Below are 22,716 nucleotides of genomic sequence, written 5' to 3' on the forward strand. Positions count from 1 at the left end.
TTACTTTCTGAATATGTTGCACTTACTGCCAGCCATATCTGAATCAACTCCTAAGTATTCTCAGTCTTAACCTAAATACAGCAAAATAAACAAACTGGTTGACTATTACATGACATTCAAATTTACAGTCATTTGCCGGTATTCCGTTTCTCCCAAAGAAACATCGGGTGCAAAAAAAAGTTTATTGCAGTAATTTTTTTTTGCTTTTTCGGTCTAACTATACTGTATGCCCAGAAAAAAAAAATTCTGGGAAACCTGTGTACCTAAAAAAAAAAAAGCCCTGTTTTAAGTTTGAATAGCCCACCGGTGACACAATTACCTCCTATGAACTGGCCATAGTCTAATTTCAAAAGCAAAAGTGAAGCTTGTTTATGACAAGTATTTTACACTTAAGTGGGGCAAAAAGGTATTTGGACAGCCACAGATTGTGCATGTTGACCCCTCTTAAAAAGATGAGGTCTGTAATTTCCATCCTAGGTACACTTCAACTGTGAGAGACAGAATGTGAAAAAAAAAAAAAAAAAAAAAAAATCAATTTTTTTTTTAATGTATTTGTATATTCTTATGGAAACACCTACCAACCAGCAAGATTTCGGTTTCTGTTACTTTTTATTTAAGAAGCTCTCCTACTCTCCACCTGTATTAATGGCACCTGTTTGAACTGGTTATCTGTATAAAAAGACACCTGTCCACAAAATCAAACAGTCAGACCACAACCTCTCCACCATGGCCAAGATAAGAGAGCTGTCTAAGGACACCAGGGACAAAATTGTAGAGCTGCACAAGACTGGGATGAGTTCCTCGACAATATGCAAGCAGCTTGGTGAGAAGAGATCAACTGTTGGCGCAATAAAAAAAAAAAAAAATAATCACTGACAATCACCTGTGGCTCCAGGCAAGATCTCACCTCGTGGGGCATCAATGATCTTGAGAACGGTGAGGAATCAGCCCAGAACTACCATTAACACACTACTTAGTCATGGATTCAAATCCTGGAGCGCCCAAAAGGTCCCCCAGTTTAAGTCAGAACAGGTCCAGGCCCGTCTAAATGTATTTATTTACAGTTTCTTATATAGTGCAGCATATTCCATTGCACTTTACAATTGAAAACAGTGAATTAAACAAAATGGGAAGAAACAAACCAACAGAGGTAGGAGGGCCCTGAAGTTTGCCAGTGACAATCTGGATGATCCAGAGGATTAGGAGAATGTCACATAGCCAGATGAGAGAATAGAACTTTTTGGTATAAACTGGCAGTATTTGGAGGGAGAACAATGATGAGTGGCATCCCAAAAACACCATACCCACTGTGAAGCATGTGGGTGAAAACATAATGCTTTGGGGCTGCTTTTCTACAAAGGGGGCAGGATGACTGATCCGTATTAAGGACAGGTTGAATGGGGCCATGGATTGTGAGATTTTGGCAAAAAACCTCCTTCCCTCAGTAAGAGCATTGAAGATGGAATGTGGCTTGGTCTTCCAGCAGAACAATGACCCCAAAAGCACCGCCCGGGCAACTAAGGAGTGGCTCCATAAGAAGCATTTCAAGGTCCTGAAGTGGCCTAGCCTAGTCTCCAGACCTCAACCCAAAAGGAAAACTGTGGAGGGAGTTTAAAGTCAGTGTTGCCCGGTCACAGCCCCAAAACATGATAAATCTAGAGAAGATCTACATGGAAGAGTGGGACAAAATACCTGCTACAGTGTGTGCAAACCTGGTCAAGAACTACAGGAATCGTTTGACCTCTAATTGCCAACTGAGGTTATATTACAAAACATGGAGTTTAACTTTTTGATTGTCTAAATATTTATTTTCTACAAGAATATACAAATAAATTGTTTCAAAATCATATAATGCGATTTCCTGTTTTTTATTTTCTTCACATTTTGTCTCAAAAGTGTAACCATGATGGAAATTACAGATCTCATCTTTTTAAGTGGGTTAACTTGCAATCTTTAGTTGTCCAAATACTTTTTTGCCCCACTGCAAGAATCAAAAGCCTCCCCAAAACAAGGATTTGTTTAAATTATTTAATGCAAATAAGTCTTCTAATTACATTACTTAAAGGCTCCTTCCAACAGGGGACCGATTGCAAATGGTACCAAATGATTAGAAGGACATTTAAAATCTAGTTGTACATTTATACATACACGTACATATGGCAAACCTCTTCATATCACTAGATTTAATATGGGATAACAGACAAGAAATTAAAAAGATAATCGCTCAGAAGCACCCTTTTGAGAGACCGATATATTTCTCGTATATAGTGTATACGCAATTCGTTAACAATGCGCTGACACCATCTGCTGAACATATACATCACTGCACGTTCAGTGGGCCCCTGTACGTCACTCAACAATATTGTTTACAAATATTGTTCAGTGTGTACACAATGTAGTTTGCCTATCGGCAATGCCGATAGTACCCCTGGTTGTCTAGTATGTAGGGGGGGCTTTACACACTAATAGGAGGGCTGTGTCTAAGAGAATCTACTATAGAAATTTATAAAGGAAGATGGTCACAAAATGTTATGTTATACATTAATGGGAATAGCATTCAATTCATTCAGATTGCTTTTTTATCCACCTGCATACATGACCCATTAGTTGCCAGTTTTCCATAGTACATGGGTAAAAACCTTAGGAAACATTGTAAACTGTTATGAGGCCTCTTAGTCATTTCACACACAAGTGCAGAATTTTGCACATCTGCAGCCATATCGCAAACAAAATAAAAAAAAAAATAGTGTATTTGCCAAAAATGCCAGACAGTGATACTGTGGATTGAATAGGTTGAATGTAAATTTGACCTATTCTTGTCGAAAAGTGTGGATATTTCCAATTGTCAGATACCCCCTTAAATTTACTAGGCAGCAATTTACCTTTTAGACTAAAAATGGGAAATTTAACAAATACTTTTTCTAGCTTTGCATTATATACAATTTCCACTTTAACTCCAGCAGCTGAAACAGCAGTTGTGAGAAGTGCTCTAAAAATTGTGCCATATGCCTCTTGCTATTGGAAAGCTTTCCACACGATAAAATTTCCATCTTCATTTTTTAAATTTCCACGTGTTAAAAGGTTAGGTCTTCAGTAAAGCAACTTTGTTGATGTTCACTTATATAGCAGATCAGGGCCACAGTATTAAATACCCATTATAGATGGCAAAAGGGACCAACTGTATTAGGCCATCTCAGCAGCGCACAGTCTGTGCTGCCACGGTGTCACTCAGTTTCTTTGCCTGGTTATAGACTCCTATCAAGGTAAACCCATCTCTAGTCTATGGAAATTTTTTTTTGCAGAGACGGTCACTATATCTGGAAATACTGACACTAATAGTTGCCTGGACGTCACATTATCAATGGCTATACCACACACACCCTGGCAGCCATTGATAATTACCACCATGTATGGCTGTGTGGGGTACAACTTTTGTACCATACAGCCATACATGGTAATCATCATCAATAGCTGCCAGGCTGAGTACCATACTAGCAGGATATTTCAGCAATTTCTGGGGGTACAGTGTGTATTACAATTATACGATTGCCTTCCTTTCAAATCAAGGGGGGTAACGTCGGCATATCTAAATATATTTTGGGGTAAAAAAAAAGGTAAAAAAAAAAAAGAAGTTCCTTGATCCCTGCTCTAGTGGCTAGGAAAAAGTGAGGTAAGGAATTCGGCACATGAATTATAGTTCTTGCACCGAAGATCAAGAGCAATTGCTATACCATTCATTCGTGAAAAGAAAAAGCAGCTGTAGAAAGCATGCAACAGACATAATACTATGATCAACTTTATGACAACCCCTGGAACTGTCTTAACAACTGGTCAATATGACCAAGGACTTGAACAGCAAGGTCACTTTGAAAGTGAATTTAGAGCAACAGTTGTTGAAGCAGAAATTGCCAATTTGTACAAACCAAGGGGCAGAGAGTACAAAACTTATTTTTGCTCATCAGATATCTAACCTATTGTGTAGGTCAGAAATTATCTACATATAGCTGTAGGTTATTTCTGATCCTGGGTGTCAATATTTGGAAGTTTGAAATAAACCAGGTTAGCAAATGCCAGATAAATATCTGGGACACCCTGAATGTCCCTATACCTCAAAACTAGAGCAGTACCAATTGACCGATATTTTCCTAATACCATAGGGACTGGTTCCTTAGCTTACCCTCCTCTACAAACCAGGTCTGGATTGTGAGACAGGATGCCAAATACATTCATCAGTGAAAATGTGATGTGTTTTTTAAAACAAGTCAATACCAAAAACAAATTCCCTCTGTACATAATTTTTATTATTTACATAATACAATATAGCATAAATGCTGAATAGCATGATTATGTGCAATACATAAATATGAACTATCTGTACACATTTGCATATCTAGTAACTCAGAACAGAAATACAAAGGTTTAAAAGCAAAAATCTGAAGTTTGGAAAAGAAAAAAATGAAAATGAAATAATGAACTAGGGACAGAACACACAAAATAAAATTAAGTGAGGCTGAGTGAACATACAGAACTATTTACAGATGAGAACAGGCAATACCACAATACTACTCTAAAAATTGTACTTCGGTCTAAAAAAAAAAAAAAAAAAAAAGAAACATAAAAAGGAAAATAAAAACACACGTTTCATACAAACCTTCCATTATAACACAGAAGTGATATTACCAGACAAGCATCAGTGAAGTTTACTGCCTTTTCTAGAGTAGTTTTTTGTACAAAGCTGTAGATAATGCAGCCCATGCAATAAAACCAAGACAAATACAGTCCTACACCCAGGTATAATTGAAAACTAGGAGGTGAGCAGCCCTCATTGTGGTTCCTGGTAGCACTTATGGAAGAACAAACATTTACACACACATCAATCCTTATAAGAAAATGGATCTACAGCAGCCAAGTAAGGCATGGTTTTCATGCAAAACTGTGCAATTGAATCACATTGTAAAACCTCCATTAAATGGGTAAACCCATTTTCTAGATTACCTTACCAAATAAAAGGGGAAGGAGGAAGAATTATGAATAAATTGGTGCACTCTGAAACCATAGGATGAAGCCCTTGCCTCAAAGGTTACAAGTATGGCTCCATCAGGATATGGATTGTTGGGATAATGTGCAAGATGACCTGTAAACCACCCTGGCACTATTTCCTGGCTGCCCCTAACTGTAAGCAAAGACTACTGCAGAGACAAAAGGCACAGCGGGGTTCACAAGGAAACTGATAATGCATTCAAGTCTTGCAGCACAGACGTACCCACACAGCTACCGTGCCTGCTAGAATATGCAATGCAGTTTCAAGAGCTTTAAAATATATTAAATATAGGGTACGATATTCAAACCAACATTTGAAGCTCCCTGAAGTCAAAGTGGGATCTTAGAAGAAAATGAGCAGCTGTTCTAATACAACAAACTTTCACAGAAATAATAAGCTGAATTACTGCTGAGTGTTGGAACCACTGAAACATATCCAGCACCCCAATCTGAATGCCATAGAGTGGACATGGCAATCCAAATCCAGGAAAAATGCTCACCCTTATGAAGTGTTAAAACAAGGCAATGCGGGAAAAGATACTTGTAGACGAAAAGGACAAACCTGAAAAGACATCTGAATTACCGGTGTAGACACTTTTACCATGCAAAATAATATTTCCATTCTAATGGTGCAAGAAGAGTGGCACTCAGGATATGGGTCACTCAGCACTGACTGGGAGGGAAGAAGGATGCAGTTTGTTATGGTGACTTTCTGGAAAATGAGGATCATTTTACAGGCATGTTACTAGTCATTTGTTTCTCAACGTCTGTACTACAAGCACAATATCTGTTGCAGGCATGCAGATTTTAAGCCTACATTTTGGCACATTCACTAGGTAATTCCCCCAGTCGGATATGCATTCAAATAAAAGGGTGTAGGCCAGTGCTGATCAGTCCATGTTCTGAGAACCCAGGAACACAAAAATGGAAGAGGGCTGTATCATCTATTCATCCAACTTAGCCTGAAACACAATCAAACATACTAAAATAAAAAAAAGGAAGAAAAACTCTGGATATCAGGAAAAAAACAAAAATGAACATGCAACTGCTCTTAAATGTTTCCCTAGGATATATTAAAATCAGAACCAAAAAAAAAAAAAAAAGAAAAAAAAAAAAGAAATTCAGTCTTCACAAAATTGCGGTTTATATTCTTTGAATTTTTTCTGCCACAACAACAGGGTTTTCTTTCCTTATTTTTGCTGCAGCCTCTGCTTTATAGTCATACGGGCAATTGTGCTTGTCAGAGTAACGGTGAAGTCCACAAAACAGATTCCCACAACGGCAGTCAAACCCTGCAGAAGAAAGCATACATGCCATTAGAGGTTACATCTAACAGGACGGTCATACTTATTGTTCCAGATAACAGATATCAATGGAATGAGCGGGTTGTACAGATTTGCTTTCATTTTATTTTTCTGTAAGTGTTTAAAGATACATGTGGCTATACGCTTTTTCTGCACTATTACATAAAGTGACAAAATAGAATAATTACCTGTAAGACCAATCTTCTTCCGGCACATAAAACACCGGTTCTTCTTTGGTTTTGGGAGCTCTGGTGCCTTTTCCTCATTTTGGGATGTGCTTGGCTGTGATACTGATGGACTTGGCTGGGTCACAACTGAAGGGAGTACAAAAACATAACATTCATGCAGGGTCACTGAAAATCTGAGATAGTATTGAAAACTGGTGCAACCTAATAAGATTACCATCAAAGGAATGTAAATGCTATTACCACACTGTTAAAGTATTACGCAACAACTTCTGTAAATGAGATTACCCTACAAATGCTGCAATAAAAGGCACCCCTCTGGAGTTCAATACAGGGAAACCCATTGATTAAGCATAAAAAAGCACAATCAGTTGGTTATTGTGCATTAACCGTGTTCACCACATTTCATTGAACAGTGTCAGGTGTGAAACCTGAAGCTATTACCAATTAGCTAGACACTACAGCTAATGGTATTCCTCCCTAAATGTTACTACATTTACAATTGTACATATATTCATGTCATGACTAATCATTGTTTTTATTTAATTATTATTACCAAATGTAATTGCACTGCATTAGGACAGGTAGGACACTTACTACCACAGCATTATAAGTAGGGATCTAAAGCAGGGGTTGGGGAACTTGGGTAAATTTACCCCCAAATGGGTTAAAAACAAAATTCTGGGCCAATGGACAGTCAGACTGCCGAGGCACAGCCGGGCATGCCTATGAATCTATAATATAGATATAGGCATGCCCAGCTGTGTCTCGACAGTGCGAGCGTCCCTACCCGGTCTGCTTCCCTCATTTCGCTCGCCTAGCAGCCACTTATTACATAGGCATAATAAGTATGTAATCAGCGGCTGCCCAACAAGACGTCACTCTACTCTGTGCTTGCACAAATATGCACAGGCAGAGTGCAAAGTATGGTGGGACAGGACGAGTGATGACCGCCATTACTGCTCCTGGCGTGTTGGGCAGAAGCATCAAGACTGGGAAATTTTGTTTGGATGCTGGAGACCTGCCGCTGCCCACTTCAATGAAAAGCCTTTTCTTTTATACCAACAGTAAAGTAAGCAGAAAAGTTGTTTCTCCCCCAGAGGGTCAATCAGCGGGTCAAATAAAAAAATAAAAAAAAAGTTCACTGACCCCTGCTTTAAAGTGTAAGTGCAGAAGGCAGAACTAGAGGATTCTAGCTGTGTGTGATCCACTTATTTGCAACATTATAGGCTCCAAAGTAAAGACAGAACTCCAAGGGCATTGCTTTAAATAGCAAAATCAGGAGCTGCTGCGTCCGGTTTCTTCTGCAATGGGAGACTATATTCTATTATGTAAGGAATCTCAGCAGCTAGAGTAGTCTACAGTGTACTATGCTGCAAATATTAAAATATACTCTATTCAATTCCTTACCGCTGGATAATATCTTACTTTTTTTTATTATTTGAGGGCATTTTTTTTTTACTAATGGTGCCTACACACGGGCGATTTCAGCCCATTTTAGAAGCGATCTGACTAGATTGCTTAGAAAGTAACCCTACATTGCTCTGTGTGCAAAGGCCATAGTGATAGCGATGCACAGTGCTATCGCCAGGCAATTAATATCCTGCATGCAGGACACAATCTAGTCAGATCGCCCATCAGGGCCAGTGTTCTCCCTGACAGATCTTTCAGCACACATCGCTATGCGGAGTGATAAAGAATCATTCACTCAGCACAATTGGCCCGTGTAGTAGGTCCCTTAACACTTTGAAGACACTGGTAAATTGGAGAGCCATCGTACGGTTATTTATGTAAACAAAGTGGAACAAAGAACCCTGCAGTACCAATATATTTGCAGGCTTCCAATGTAGGCGGGTTTTAGATACACTGCCGTGGTTTATATTTCAGTGGCACCAGTTACTAAATCTTATTATGCAGGGACACACCATGATTATAATATTAGGACCCTTTAAAACAAGACTGTACAAAAGATAAGACTGTTTACATACAACCATTGAAAGTGCAACATACCTGGCTCTGAGGTTTCTGTTTTTGGAGAGGTCACATGGTCTTCTCTTGAAATACTCATTTCTGTCATTTGCTGAGTTACAGGCAAGGCAGCCCCATTTCTAGAAAAACAGAAACCGGACATTCTACAATGAATTCCTGTTCACAGAACACACCAACTGTCATAATTTTTATTCAAAGCGGTTAGCTTTGTGATGCAATATTGGGTATTTAATGCATATAGATTATCAAAAATTCACTGACCGATGTAGTTAACCAAAATTATATTATACTGGGGGGCGACTACTATACAACTTGTAATAGAGATATATTACATGTTGTATAATTAGAAGTGCTTAGTATAATGGAATGCATGTTAGACCATTGGATCTCTATTACCTTGGAATGCAGGCTACTCTCTATAGGCATGCCATGTACAGTCAAAGAGTACAGAAGACATGTTGCTCTATGAACTGAACATGGCCATCATTTGATGAACACAGCTAAATGCATTGTAGATAAGATAGTTACGTAGCACACAGAAGCCATCACCAGGTTGTAGCACTGGAGAATAAACTTGTAGTTTCCATTTACCTTGCTTTGTCAGATTGGCTGCCAGTATCACTTTCACAGTTGTTTAGTGCAGTTTCTACTCTTTGTATTGCTGCAGCTTCTGCGGTAGGACTACTTGAACCACTAGCTGCTCCTGGATAATAAAAAAACAGAGCACATTTGTCACCTCAATGCTAGAAAATCCTACCAGCAGTTTCCTCACACATGTCTTCTCTGCCATTTGCTCATTAACGTATCCAAACGTATAGTTTGTACATCGTAATGCATTGACTAGACCTGCATACAGTTCCATGCTTTTTGCATTTAGAGCATTCAAATGAATATCACCCAATCCAGAACACTAGCCCCATTCAGTTAACACAAAACCATGTGTCTCTTCAAACAAACAATAACTAAAGTCATTAGCTTATGTATGCACAATCATTAAACTCTATAAACAATAGTGTCAACCTGGTGACATTAGCAATTTACACTGGCCACATCAGGAAAGGGTTAGAGAAATTATAAAATGACCACAATCTAAAACATACAGAAGTAACGCATATCTGTGAAGCTCACTATTTTAGTGTGTTTCTATGGTTTTATGTAGAGAATTTGGTGCAAGAATCAGAACTTCTGTACAGATATATCCTCATACACCTATCCTTTTTGCACCATATGACATGAGGCGCCTGGAGGAATCCACAAGTTAGCGATTCCTGTGCCCCCGCTTTTTTTTTGCATTCATAGCAGTCTATTTCTACTATCTCGGATCGAAGGCCATGCTGCTGAATGACTGCCCGACATTTGGAATCCCGACAGTCAATAAACAGTCATTGGAACCACAACTGCCGGTGTTCCGACAGGGGTGGGGGCACAGTGGCTCGCCACAGGTTCTATTCTCCCTCGTGGACCCCCACAAGGAAGAATAGCTCCAGTCAGTCGGGATCCACCCTGTCAGAGCACTGGCAATTGGGATTCCGATGTCGGTATACTGACTGTAGGGATCCCAATTGTCGGGCAGTCATCAGGCACCCAACTAGTAAAGGTTGGTGGAAATATTAATTCAGTTTTAGAAATATTAAAGTTAAAAGTGGCGAAATGACATCCAAGAGGAACCGGCAGAAAGACATCCAGTGACAGACCAATACAGATAGTGAAAAATATGCAGTAAACAGGTTGATTAGAGCAGTGATTCTCAACCTCGGACACACAACAGTGCATGTTTTGTAGGTCTCCTCACAGGTGATAAAATCCACCGGTGATCTTTTAAAATGTGCCAGTGAGTAATTAGTGCACCTGTGAGGTGACCTGGAAACCGTGCACCGTTGGAGGTCCCTGAGGACCGAGGTTGAAAACCACTGGATTAGAGTATCAGCCAAAAACATGTTACTTGGGTCTGAATGGAATACATGTACTGTAAAGGTTTCCAAGGCACACCAACGCTACAGGTTTAAAATAGCACCTTAGACTGCTAAATCAAACTGAGGTACTATTGAAGTCACTGGTGGAAAAGCATAGATATACTTAAAACCTGGACTGTTTGGGTGCCTTGGGGACCGCGTTTGGGCTCCTCAACATAAAGTCACATTAAGCATAGCAATGCACAATGCTTCAGCCCCTTTTGGATTAACACAAGTACGGCATGCATGATCCAGATATCCATTAAAATGGTTGCAGGTGATCTCCCTCCATCTTCTGAATGGGGACAATTTGGTCACAAAACACACACATCACATATTCCATGTGCCAGAAACCCCGGCTTCCAAACTATGGCGAAGACAGATATCGATGGTGATAAATTACAGACTAAGCGAATTGAAAGTTTCCAGATGCATAATTACACCTCAGAGGGTTGGGAAGGACATAGTTAGTCCTCGCTGACAAATGGATAAGTCTGTTACGCACTAAAAACAGGGCTAATTGGCAAATTTGGGAATAGGTGTATGAACAGTTCTGTAATAAAGAAATCCAAGCACGCCCTCTAAAAACATTTATGTAATGTGTGACTTAATAGGAGGAATTCAATTATTTAACATGCCGGCAGCCACTTGGTAGTACCTGGAGTAACTCAATGGTTTCCCTAGTTGGGCACTCAGCTGCAAATTATGGCGTATCTGCTCACAGCTTCCTGTGCAGGCAATTTGAAATAAGGCAAAATTTGGCATTTTTTGTACCCAAATAGCGCATTACACACCACGCCCTGCACTGTGGGAGAGTTTACCCCTTTTTTTATACACAGCTAAACCAGATTTGAGCAGCCATAATCAGCACAAAAATAGGGTTGAATTATGCCTTTTTTTTCCTCTCTCCAATGAGAAAACAGGCATATAAAACAATTATAACCCCACGAACAATAAATGTATAAAATTTGAGTTCTGCACAATATATGAATGCTGTTCTTCGCTCCTGCAATTACTAAAAAAAAAAGGTCTCTTCAAAACATGTATTATATGGGATGAGGTTGGAACCCACACAAGCACCACATACATCACAATAAACAGAATGTTTTATATGTACACATTACAAGTTTCCAGATTAGTACTGTACAGTGCATCCAGAAAGTATTTACACTTCAATGTTTCCACATTTTGTTATGTTACAGCCCTATTCCAAAATGGAATGAGCAAAATGAGTTTTGCGAATGTATTAAAAAAAATTCACATGAACATAAGTTTTATGTTCATGTGAATTTTTATATAGCTCAGGGATATCCTGTTTCCACTGATCATGGGGATGTTTCTACAGCTTAATTGGGAGTCCACCTGTGGTAAGTTCAGTTGATTGGATATAATTTGGAAAGCTGCACACACACCTGTCTATATAAGGCCACACACTTGACAATGCATGTCAGAGCACAAACCAAGAATGAAGTCCAAGGAATTGTCTGTAGACTTCCAAGACAGAATTGTCTCAAGGAACAAATCTGGTGAAGGGTATAGAAAAATATATGCTGCTTTGAAGGTCTTGGCACAGTGGCCTCCATCATCCGTTAATGGAAGAAGTTTGGAACCACCAGAACTCCTCCTAAAAGCTGTCCGGCAGTGTAAACTGAGCAATCTGGGGAGAAGGGCCCTAATCGGGGAGGCAACCAAGAACCCAATGGTCACTGTAAGAGGAGAGAGAGACAGACCTTCCAGAAGGTCAACCATCTCTGCAGCAATTCACCAATCAGGCCTGTATGGTAGAGTGGCCAGACAGAAGTCAGTCTTTTAGTAAAAAAAGCACATAGCGACCCGTCTGGAGTTTGCTAAAATGCACCAGAAGTACTCACAGGCCATGAGAAACACAATTCTCTAGTCTGAGGAGATAAAGATTGAACGCTTTGGTGTCAAATCTAGGTATCGCTCATCACCAGGCCTGTTAATAAATAAATACCCCAACCCCTACAATGACGCATGGCGGTGGGAGCATCATGCTCTAGGGATGTTTTTCAGCAGCAGGAACTGGGACACTAGTCAGGATAGAGGGAAAGATGAATGCAGCAATGTACAGAGACATCCTGGATGAAAAACTGCTTTAGGGCGCTCTTGACTTCAGACTGGGGCGACGGCTCATCTTTCAGCAGAACAACTCTAAGCATACAGCCAAGATATCAAAGGAGTGACTTCAGGACAACTCTGAATGTCCTTAAGTGGGCGAGACTTTAATTCAATTGAACAACTTTGATGGAGCTTAAGAGGTGCTGCAAAGGGGAATGGGCGAAACTGCCCAAAGATAGGTATGCCAAGCTTGTGGCACCATATTCAAAAAGACTTGAGACTGTAATTGGGTCAAATGTATTGAACAAAGGCTGTGAATACTTATGTAAATGTGACTTCGAACAAATTTGCAAAAATCTCCTGAACACTTTCCAGTTTCATTATGTGGTATTATATGTAGAATTTTGAGGGGAGAAAAAAGGGGAGAAAAAAAAAAAAATGTATTCCATTTTGGAATAAGGCTGTAACAAATTGTGGAAAAGGTGGCGCACTGTGAATACTTTCCGGGTGCACTGTAACTCTTGTTTTCAAATCCAGAAGTGGTTGCCAGATAAACATTCTATATAAATAATTACATAATGAGTTGGCCCTCTGTTCAGCCAAGCTCTGCCATATTACAGTATTTCTTTCTACATATGGAAACGTAGTACATCAGCAGTACAATGTTCAGTTTGATAGTATGTGAGATCTTAGTTTGTCTTTTTTCTGTTATCCCACATCACTGAAAGAAGCTGCAGTTCGAAAAAAAGAAAGTTATAAAATAAAATTAAAAGTGGATTACCACAGTGGAGGAAGAGATAGAATGAGACACTATTTACATTACAGACATTTCTAAACCATATGCTGGAGTTTCCCCTACAGCCGATGTGCTTAGCCAGCTCCACTGCCACAGGTTCCATGTATACTGGGCAAACTATAAACGCAGGCATTAAGAATTATGGGGCCAACACAGGTCAATTTTATATACAGGCTTTGGATCATAGGAGCTGTTTTGCAATTGACTTGGTTGTAAAGCGTATCACACGGCTTAAAATATTGTTTCATCCAATGTACAAGTTTCTCCATTTTTTTTCATGAAATAACTAACTTAGCAAATGGAAGGCCAGTTCACATGTGAGAATCTTAACGTCGAAAAAAAAAAATGGTTGGTGGCAGGCAATGCAAACTACTAACAAATATTAGATTGCTTTCAAACAACTCAACCCCTTCATTGCACCAAAAATAAGAAATGCTTCTATGAAAATAAACCAGCAATAGTTGTTACAAAGTTACACAGGACCAAAAACTCAATGGACACACTACAATACTGAAATTAGAAGTTTTCTCCAATGAGCTATGGAGCACTATTCAGACCTGATCACTGCTGTGCGATTTTGCAGACTAATATCAGATAGCCACAACCCAGACAGAGAAATCCCACCCCGTACAAGTCTGCAAAAGGATCCCTGGTCGCAGGCCATCTGCAAATCCATTTGCAACTCACCCACCATCAAAGATTTTTCCAATCTGTGCAAGTGCACGTGCTCCACCCTTCCACAACTCTGCGACACAGAGAGGCTGATTGAGGCTAGAGCGAATGTCACACATGCTCCATTAAAATGCCTGCGTGTTTTCGGACATTTCCAGAAAACATCCGGTTACCATCCCCCAAATGAAGGCTTCTTTTCAGTTGTGAGAGGATTGCGGAAAAATAAACTGCTGATTTTTGGCGCTCTTTGGCCTCACATTCACAGTTGATTGATAATGGATTGGCTTGCAAATTCACACTATAGCAATCACCTCTGAATAAGCCCCGTAGATAGGAGCCATGTGCACATTTTACAGCAAAAGTAGTACACTTGGAACAATCTTTATGGAGAGACCAAAGAAATGAAGAAGAATGCCTGAATGAAAAGTGTAATGTGCACCAGATAACACAACACTATGGCACTAGAATGCAAAAGCAGGCTTGGCAGGAAGCTCAGGCTGGTATCTCACATTGTGGATAGGCGATGCCATAGGTTAGCATACATACCACACAAGCAAATGGTCTAAATAAGAAAGCACTTCAACCTATGTAGAATTATCTACAGAGTACAATGTATTATTTCATACGCTGACTAAACACATTCGTGCACAACAGGAAACAAGAATTCTGCCACAATAGTGTCATCATTTCAAGTATGTGTACTGGCAGCCTAACTTATAAAGACAACTTACCCATTGGGCTGATTCTGCCACTGTTCTGCCTTTGAAGATGTTCTTTATAGCACACTGAGCACATTCCACTTGTCCTGGGATTTCCATAAAAGCCACATCCTGTGTTACACAGCATAGGTCCTGGAGTCTGGTTGGTTTCCTGAGCCATCTTTCTATGCTGTAAACAGAACCAGAAAATAATTAGCAATAGTTATGGAAAGTGGTCAAAATCATTTGCCTGACCTGTATATAAAATATGACACTAAGCGAATAGTAAGGAAACTAGATTAAATACACAGCTGTAATGAAGGAAGGATGGGTTTTTCTTAAGGGGTATGGGTCATAGGATTGTTCTAAATGCCAACATGGACACTGTCAAAGTGTACCCTGTCCCCTCAAATAGCTCTCTGCACACTAGTCTATTCTCCCTCCATGGCCTAGTGGATGGTAGGACATTAAATACTGCCTGTCAGCACATGTTAAAAAGCTCACGTTGATCTTTTGACTGTCAACCTTGAAACCCTGTCTCCCCATTTCATGGGTCAACCTTCAGTTGTTGACCTAATGACCATATACCTTTCTTAAGTACACAAAAGTTTCAGCAACATTTTATTTCTTTTCAACATGCATGGATAGCCAAATTGTATGCAAAACCAGCTCTGTCAGCTGCTCAGGCAGACCCTGCGAATCCCTTCCAGTGTAACTGGGACCCATGCACATCTGCTAACTAAACCTCCCCAACATGCTTATTTATCTAATACCTTAGCATTGGAAGGGATTCAGTATGAAATCCCGGCAGTCGGAATCCCGGTGGTCAAAATACTGACCGCCGAAATGCCGACAAGGCTACGCTCTGCACACTATTTTATTCTCCCTCTATGGGTTTTGTGGACACCCATAGAGGGAGAAAGTGCCGGCATTGCGGCGGTCGGGATTCCGACCACATCCCATTGGAAGGAATGTTGAGACCTGCAATATTATTGCATGCAAGAAGCAGTACGCCATTTCTATTTTGCAAAGATCAGACAACCATCACAATGAGTTGTATGGTGAATCATTTTAACCCCCAGACAGATTCTCACACACAAAAGAAACAGGAAAAGATGTACAAGTTGATAATAAAGTCAGAATGCTTATGTAGGTGTAGTGTAAGTAAGCGTAATGTGGTACAATGATGTACCCCCTGCAATCTGCCATACTATAGGGCAGAGCCGATTACTATGACCTGATGAAATAAAATGTCCCTCTGGGAAAATCACAGCTTTGTAAATAGCCTGTCTGTTAAGGCAACTATTGAAAATCCTGTGTCCTTTCTTCCTTAGTATAATGGGAAGGGAACTCCCCAAAAGGAAGCCATTCTGAAGAAAAGCGACTCATAATAAACCAGGGAATAATTCATATATGAGCTTCTAAAACATATGGGTTACCTTTATAATAAGCACCAGTACGTGTTATATAGCCACGTAGGGTGTTACGGAAACAGCCAACAAAGTCAAGTATTTCAAACTGATGGAAATGGGAGAGGTGGCAACTGCTGTTTCTTACAGCAACTAGATGTTGGTTTTTATCTTCTAAAGTGCTTGTATCTTGTAAATGGTTGAAAACATCCGATCACCCATAAGCTGCCGAATGGCAGTATGACATGCGATTTTTTAACATACTACCCGCCAGGAGGGGGCAGAGTCGGAGGTCAGACGGCAGCACGTCCGACCTCCGGCTCGGAACCAATGCGCACATCGAATCAGGTCACACATGCAATTTGGGCCAATATCACCTGAAAATTGGCATAAAGTATGGAGGCTTTAACCCTTTCAGTGCCAACATCTGTGAGGTTCAAATTATCCACTAAAAATGCCAGCGGCACTCACAAATAAAAAATATCTAAAATAAGTTTATATTTCCTGCATAAGGTAAACATTACAAGTCATTATGATGAATAAAAATGCTTGCTTAACAATTTTCACTTGTCGCTAAAAGGATTACTAGCAAGGTTGTCCATAGCAACTAGATTCTACCTTTCATGTCATAGTATGTTCTTGATAGATGCTGATTGGATGCTATGAGCAACTGCTCCCTTTAAAAAGTGCATTTGTCACCAGTTTACATACTTCAGATTATAATATTCCATAATATAAAATAAAAAAACTTCTGAAAAACACTGTTATGTAGAAATAGTGTGCAATTTTAAAAACAGTATTTCTTTACATGAAAATGTAGCACAAACTGAAGCTCTACCACATCATATTTTGTATCACAAGTCATGTGGAACCCCACCACATTATTGGAGCAGGTATTTAATAACAGCCCAAGAACATGCCTCAATATTGTTTAGGGTCTAAAATAACTTGCATCAGTCCACGGTCAGTGGAAAACAGCTTGCAACAACATATCACGCTTTAATATTTCTCAGAAGTGTAGGTCACGTGGGTGGGTACATAGGCTTCCGCCTGTCACAAGACTGTAATATGACAGGCTGGCTGATCTGCAGGCTCAGACACACACAACCTCGTCAACAGGGGCCTCTGAAATCAGCTGCTATTTATATCTCAGATGCTGCTAACTCCTACACAGCAAGGATAAGGAACTATGCTAACTGTACCACAGATTGCCAACAGAGGTCCCCATCACTTTAATGGTGGGGTACTTATTTTAAATATTTACAGATTATTATATAGCACAGCAGATTCTGTTGTGCTTTAGAATTGTGGAAAGTGATAAAACAAAATTGGGTAACATACAGACTGGAGGTAAGAGGGTCCTGCTGCAAGCTTACAATCTTGCAACAAACAAACAGCATAAAACTGTAGGCATAACACTTTGCCTCTCCCTCTGAGCTACAAAGTCACACTTCAAATCAATGCATTCTTACTGGCACTGCACAAATGGTTAATGGTACACTTCACTGAACCGTTGTTATATTTGCCTTAATACAATTATGCATTTTCTTTTCAATCTTGTTTTAGAATCTCTTAAAATTGCTCAGAAGGGGAACAGAAAGAGAAAAATTGCCAATAGGTATCAATTTATTGCATAATAAATACTTGGGTGTTACAAAAACAATAACAATAAGCACCATTGTTTTGCAGGCACCTGACGTCACCCAACTGTAGGACAGCCTCCCTGACCTTAGACATCACAAGAACTGGCAGAACAAGTTACACAGAATAAGGACACGAGCGGGGACGTGCCAACCCTCTGGCAAACTGGATCACTTCAGTATGATAAAATAAACTGATCAAAAGGTGTTTGTAGCCCATGAGTCAGTGATATGACTCAAGTTTCTTGGACACAAAGTATCTGGATTACACAAGTAGCCTTAGGACAACATATTGCCAAAGACACACTCCAGCGCTGTTCTATTTAGAGTAGAAAACACTAGGTGCCTAATGTACGGGGGAGGGCATTGCATGTATGGAATTGGGAATAAGAGCTGCCAGCTGTTCATAGGCCAAGAGGAAAACATTTCCACATCATAGTAGGATAGAGTGCCAAACAGGGAGGCCGTCCTCTGCATGTAGCAGGCCCGGCTACTGCAGCCATCATGGATCTGGGTAGTAGAGAACATCGACAATAGAGAAGCAGTAGGGGTAAGCTAGGGTGAGGGCACTATATGGGCACACGTCCTGAACTAGCAGGATCTGGACACAAAGAGGAGAAGGAGGAGGAGCCTGAGGCTGGAGACAAAGGAGGCAGAACCGGCTACACCATGGAGACAGGAAGCCCCGGGCAGGAGAATAATAACACGGGCACTAGGGGCTGGAGCTCTGAAGATGTCGTTATCCCCTCCCCTAGTCACCCCCCTCCCACTGGTGTCTTCCTCCCCCAGGCACCGCGGCCTGGGTATGTGCTGCAGCCTGAGCTAAAGCACTGAGTCATTGTACGGCAGCCTGGCCGGGGCAAGAGGGCAAATGGGGAGGGGGCACAGACCATAGGGCAGAGCACCGTTACTGCATATGAGAAACAAGACAACAAAGAGTCAACGGAAGAGCGGCGCTGCCCCACTGAGCGGTGGGTGGGGGCTGAGGGGGTATTATTCCTCCGCTCGTAGTGAGAAGCGCTCAGCTCCCCCTCCCCCGCCCGCTCAGCCAGGCTATGTCGCCATATAAGGCGCTCCCCGTGCTGCCAGCACACGCACACAGACAGACGTCACATATTGCCCCCCTCTACACCGGCGCTTACATGTTCGGGCAGCAGCCGGGGTAGCGGGATACGTCCTCCTTTCACGGGTCCGCTCTGCCCTCTCCTTTGTCTGTGGGGTATGGTGATGATGGCAGCGAGAGTGACCTTATATCCTTCCGACGCCGTGTGACCCGTCCTCTTCCGTTTGAGCCAGCAGGCTATGCTGCCACGGAGAGCCGCCCGTGTCCCGGCAGCGCCACGCGTGCGATGATCGCCTCTCTCCCCCTGAGTGTCCGCTGCGTGTGTGTGGGGAACGATGTGTCTATACAGCGCCGGAGGCGGGGCCAGCTAGGTCCCCACCCACACACTCTGGCCGCAGCCAATCCGCAAGCTGCTGAGTGTGTGCCCCAGGGTGGCGTAGGGCCTCAGTCATAATGCACGTTCTGAGTCTTGCAACATGGCAGCGCAGCGTCACAGCTTAGTCATGGTGGCCAGCTGTCTCCCCGCAGCTGCCCGACAGCTAGTAGGAGGGTGGTTGCTGCTGCTGCTGCTGCTACTACACCGTCCCTCTCTGTCTGCTTTCTGTATTGTAGCCGCTTCCTGTCCGGCCTCCCCCCTGTGCAAGGCTGGACGGGCAAAGTGCAGTGTCATGCATTAGCCCTGGCGGAGGTAGCAGGCGGTGCTTTGTTTGTTTGAGGATTATAGTCACTTTAATTGTCCGTGTTGCTACATTAATCAGTGTTGTTGGTATTAGGTAACAAAGAGCTCTATGTACGAGGCCTTGGAGAGAGATAAACCATCAGCTACGAACTGTTCTGTTATGGGCTGTGTACTGTATGTGCTATTGTACAAGTATATGTAATTTGTTTTCCAAGAGCATGTATGGGTCTTAGGGCATTCAGGGTTTGAGGTAAAAAAATTAAAGTGGCACTTAAGGTGCATACACACTGGGTGCTTTTGCCCAACGTGTATGCACAGCGATGAAGGGGAAAATTGCTGGGATGAAAATCGATCAGTAGTACACTACACACAAAACAATTTTCCCGGTGGTGGATGGCTTTCCATAGCAGATGAGCAGCGTCAGCTGGTGATGAGGTGGGAGCACGCATCAGCGCTGACCTCTCATCACTGGGCCGCTATACAAACTGGGCGGCTTTTGAGCTGAAAGCATCTCAAACTGCAAACCCATGCTTGAGTCTCAGAAGAAATGGAAGATGCTAGACCTGGGAGGGTCAGACTGTTTTGCTCTGCCCTCTTGAAGCCTTGCAATGCTCCAGAGCCACCTCGGAGGGTCAGACGTTTTGCTCTGCCCCCCTACTCAAAGCTTGCAATGCTCCCCAGCCTCCTTGAAGGGCTAAACCTGCATTGCTCTGCCCTTCGAAGTAGTACATCACTTCCCTAGCCACCTTGGAGGGTTAGATTTGTGTTGCGCTGCCCTCTGAAGTGACTTCCTCTGCTCCTCTTCTCAACGGGGAGGACATTGACTCTTGACTCCACCTCCTGCGCCGAGGGACTGAAAAGGAAGGCTCCCGTTGCCACAGCTCCAGCCTCCATGCTGGCTCCCCACACCATGAAGAAAACCAGGAAGCGAGGGAAAAGGACCCTGCCGAACATCTGACCGGATTGACCGTGTCCAGCTCCACTGCCCCTGCAGCTACACTGCCAACGGTGCCCGTCCAGGACCGCTCCAAGGCCTCCCACCATGGTGATGAAGCTGAAGGAGGTAGATGGATGGATGCCGGACATGATAGTCAAGACCTTCGTCAAGAAGATGATCCTCTACCAAGGATTCTCGAAGGCTGAAAAACTCACCGTCCAGAACTACCTGAAGGGGATCCTTCTACATCACCTTCACCTCTATTGCTATCTGTAAGAGGTACTGGGAGGCAGTGAAAGTGGCAAAACCTGAATCCCTTTTCTTACACTTTGTGGACAGCTGCCCTATTCAAAAAGAGTATACACAAAGAAAGAGAAAGTGTGTCGTGGTGTGGTGCACCTGAGAGAAATAATGATAAAATATAGCCTTTAATTTAATATTTGTAAATCTGCGAAATATAAAAGAAACATACAAATAAATGACAAACAAGGTGAAAAATAATTTGTGTTTAAAAACAGCACTTGTGAGGACTTTTGTGTGTTTTTATTGTCTCTATATTCTTGTCACAATGTTGCATTTCAATAGTTCTAGTTTGGCAACAGTTACTGTTTTAGAAAGATGCAGTCACCTTAGTGAAAGTGATTCTGTTGCATTCATTAAGGAATTCTTAGATGCCTAGAAACTGTTTCATGCAAAGGCTGTCTGTAAGAGACAGGACATGTGCATGTATTTACCAGTGACGTGTGTATCTATACAGTTCTATACAATTTATGTGTGGATACCATGAAGATTGATCCTTTGGATAACACTTTTAGTCTGACATGTTGGCAATTCCGTGGGCGATATAATACATTTGGGAAGCGGTCATCTATTAGAATGAACTTAGGTCTACATTCATTAGGTCGACCCCACTAGGTCGACTGGCAGAAAGGTCAACCTGACTTAAGGTCGACATGGGCCAAGGTCGACATGACTTAAGGTCGAATTTGCATAAAGGTCGACATGAGGAAGGTCGACTGGTCATAAGGTCGACTTGGGTTTTTCACTGTTTTTTGAGCCGACATGTGCCGACAGGCGGTATTTCATGCCCTACCATCCACTAGGGCGTGGAGGAGGTTATTAAAGCTGTGGCGGGCGAAGCGAGCCACCGTGCCCGAAGCATTGCGAGCGTCCAATTCACATTGTTAAATGTGTCCATGTCGACTGTGTTGACATACGGGTAAAAAAAACAGTGAAAAACCCATGTCGACCTTATGACCAGTCGACCTTCCTCATGTCGACCTTTATGCAAATTCGACCTTAAGTCATGTCGACCTTGGCCCATGTCGACCTTAAGTCAGGTCGACCTTCCTGCCAGTCGACCTAGTGGGGTCGACCTAATGACTGTAGACCTAAGTGTGGTCTGACAAATGTACCGATTCCATACATTTATGGGGTACAGTAACCTCTATTATAGTCTCGCTACCACCGGAGCTCTGCATGCAGCAATTGTTAACATACAGTATTCTGACACTGTGTCGATTGGAATAAGCGTGGTATGTTTTTATGGGTATCAACACATTAAAAGTTTAATTATAGTGTATACACACTGGTAGATCTTGCATCCACCTTTTCTAAACTGACATGCTGGCAATACTACATGCGGTACTGTGCGTTTACAGGGTAAGAAAACCTCTAATGTAATCTCGCTGCCGTCCAAGCTAAGCATGCAGCCAGACACCGTGTGTCAGTGAGGTGGGTGTATTGTTCAGCATGACAGCGGTACCAGCTCTGGTTAAGAGTGGCCGCTGTTACTGGATACTGAACTGGCCAAACATCAACATATACATAAATACAATTTTCAAATTAGAGCCCTTACAAACACACGGCCGTGCTGCCGGCGCGCGTTTTGCTTCCCCCTGATAAAGCGGGAAGCGAAACGCGCACTGGCAGCACGGCCATGTGTGTACTAATATGTGCTCGATCTCTCAGTTCCACACATATCGTTTAGCATTTCAAACACCTAGCCCTTTTAAGGAGGGTGTGATGAAAGTTGTGAGATACTACTGCAGTGACCTCTATTACCCTAAAGGTGCCCACACACTAGAACGATTTTTGGGCCGATTGGACGATTTTCGATAAATCGGCCGATATATCGGCCGATATTTACCGATAATCGGTCGAAAATCGGTCGAAAATCGGCCGATGCTCGCTCCCGTGGATCTTTTGCTAAATCTTCTGATCTTACGTGCTGCACAAAAGATCAGAAGATTTAACAAAAGATCCATAGGAAC

General features: G+C 41.9%; 1 protein-coding gene across 1 annotated transcript; it reads right to left on the reverse strand.

Moving 5' to 3' along the window:
• Nucleotides 1–4,279: 4,279 nt before the first annotated feature.
• On the reverse strand, nucleotides 4,280–19,299 carry ZFAND5 (zinc finger AN1-type containing 5). The gene is made up of 6 exons (XM_083186096.1): nucleotides 18,907–19,299; nucleotides 14,749–14,905; nucleotides 9,110–9,221; nucleotides 8,540–8,637; nucleotides 6,533–6,658; nucleotides 4,280–6,332 (listed from the first exon to the last, which is right to left on the reverse strand). The coding sequence occupies exons 2-6, from the start codon at nucleotides 14,894–14,896 to the stop codon at nucleotides 6,184–6,186; spliced, it is 633 nt and encodes a 210-aa protein (XP_083042222.1). The 5' UTR covers nucleotides 14,897–14,905; nucleotides 18,907–19,299; the 3' UTR covers nucleotides 4,280–6,183.
• Between the last annotated feature and the right edge of the window lie 3,417 nt (nucleotides 19,300–22,716).

This window comes from Crinia signifera, chromosome 1 (genome assembly GCF_055691185.1).
Source record: "Crinia signifera chromosome 1, ASM5569118v1, whole genome shotgun sequence".
NCBI classification, from domain to species: domain Eukaryota; kingdom Metazoa; phylum Chordata; class Amphibia; order Anura; family Myobatrachidae; genus Crinia; species Crinia signifera.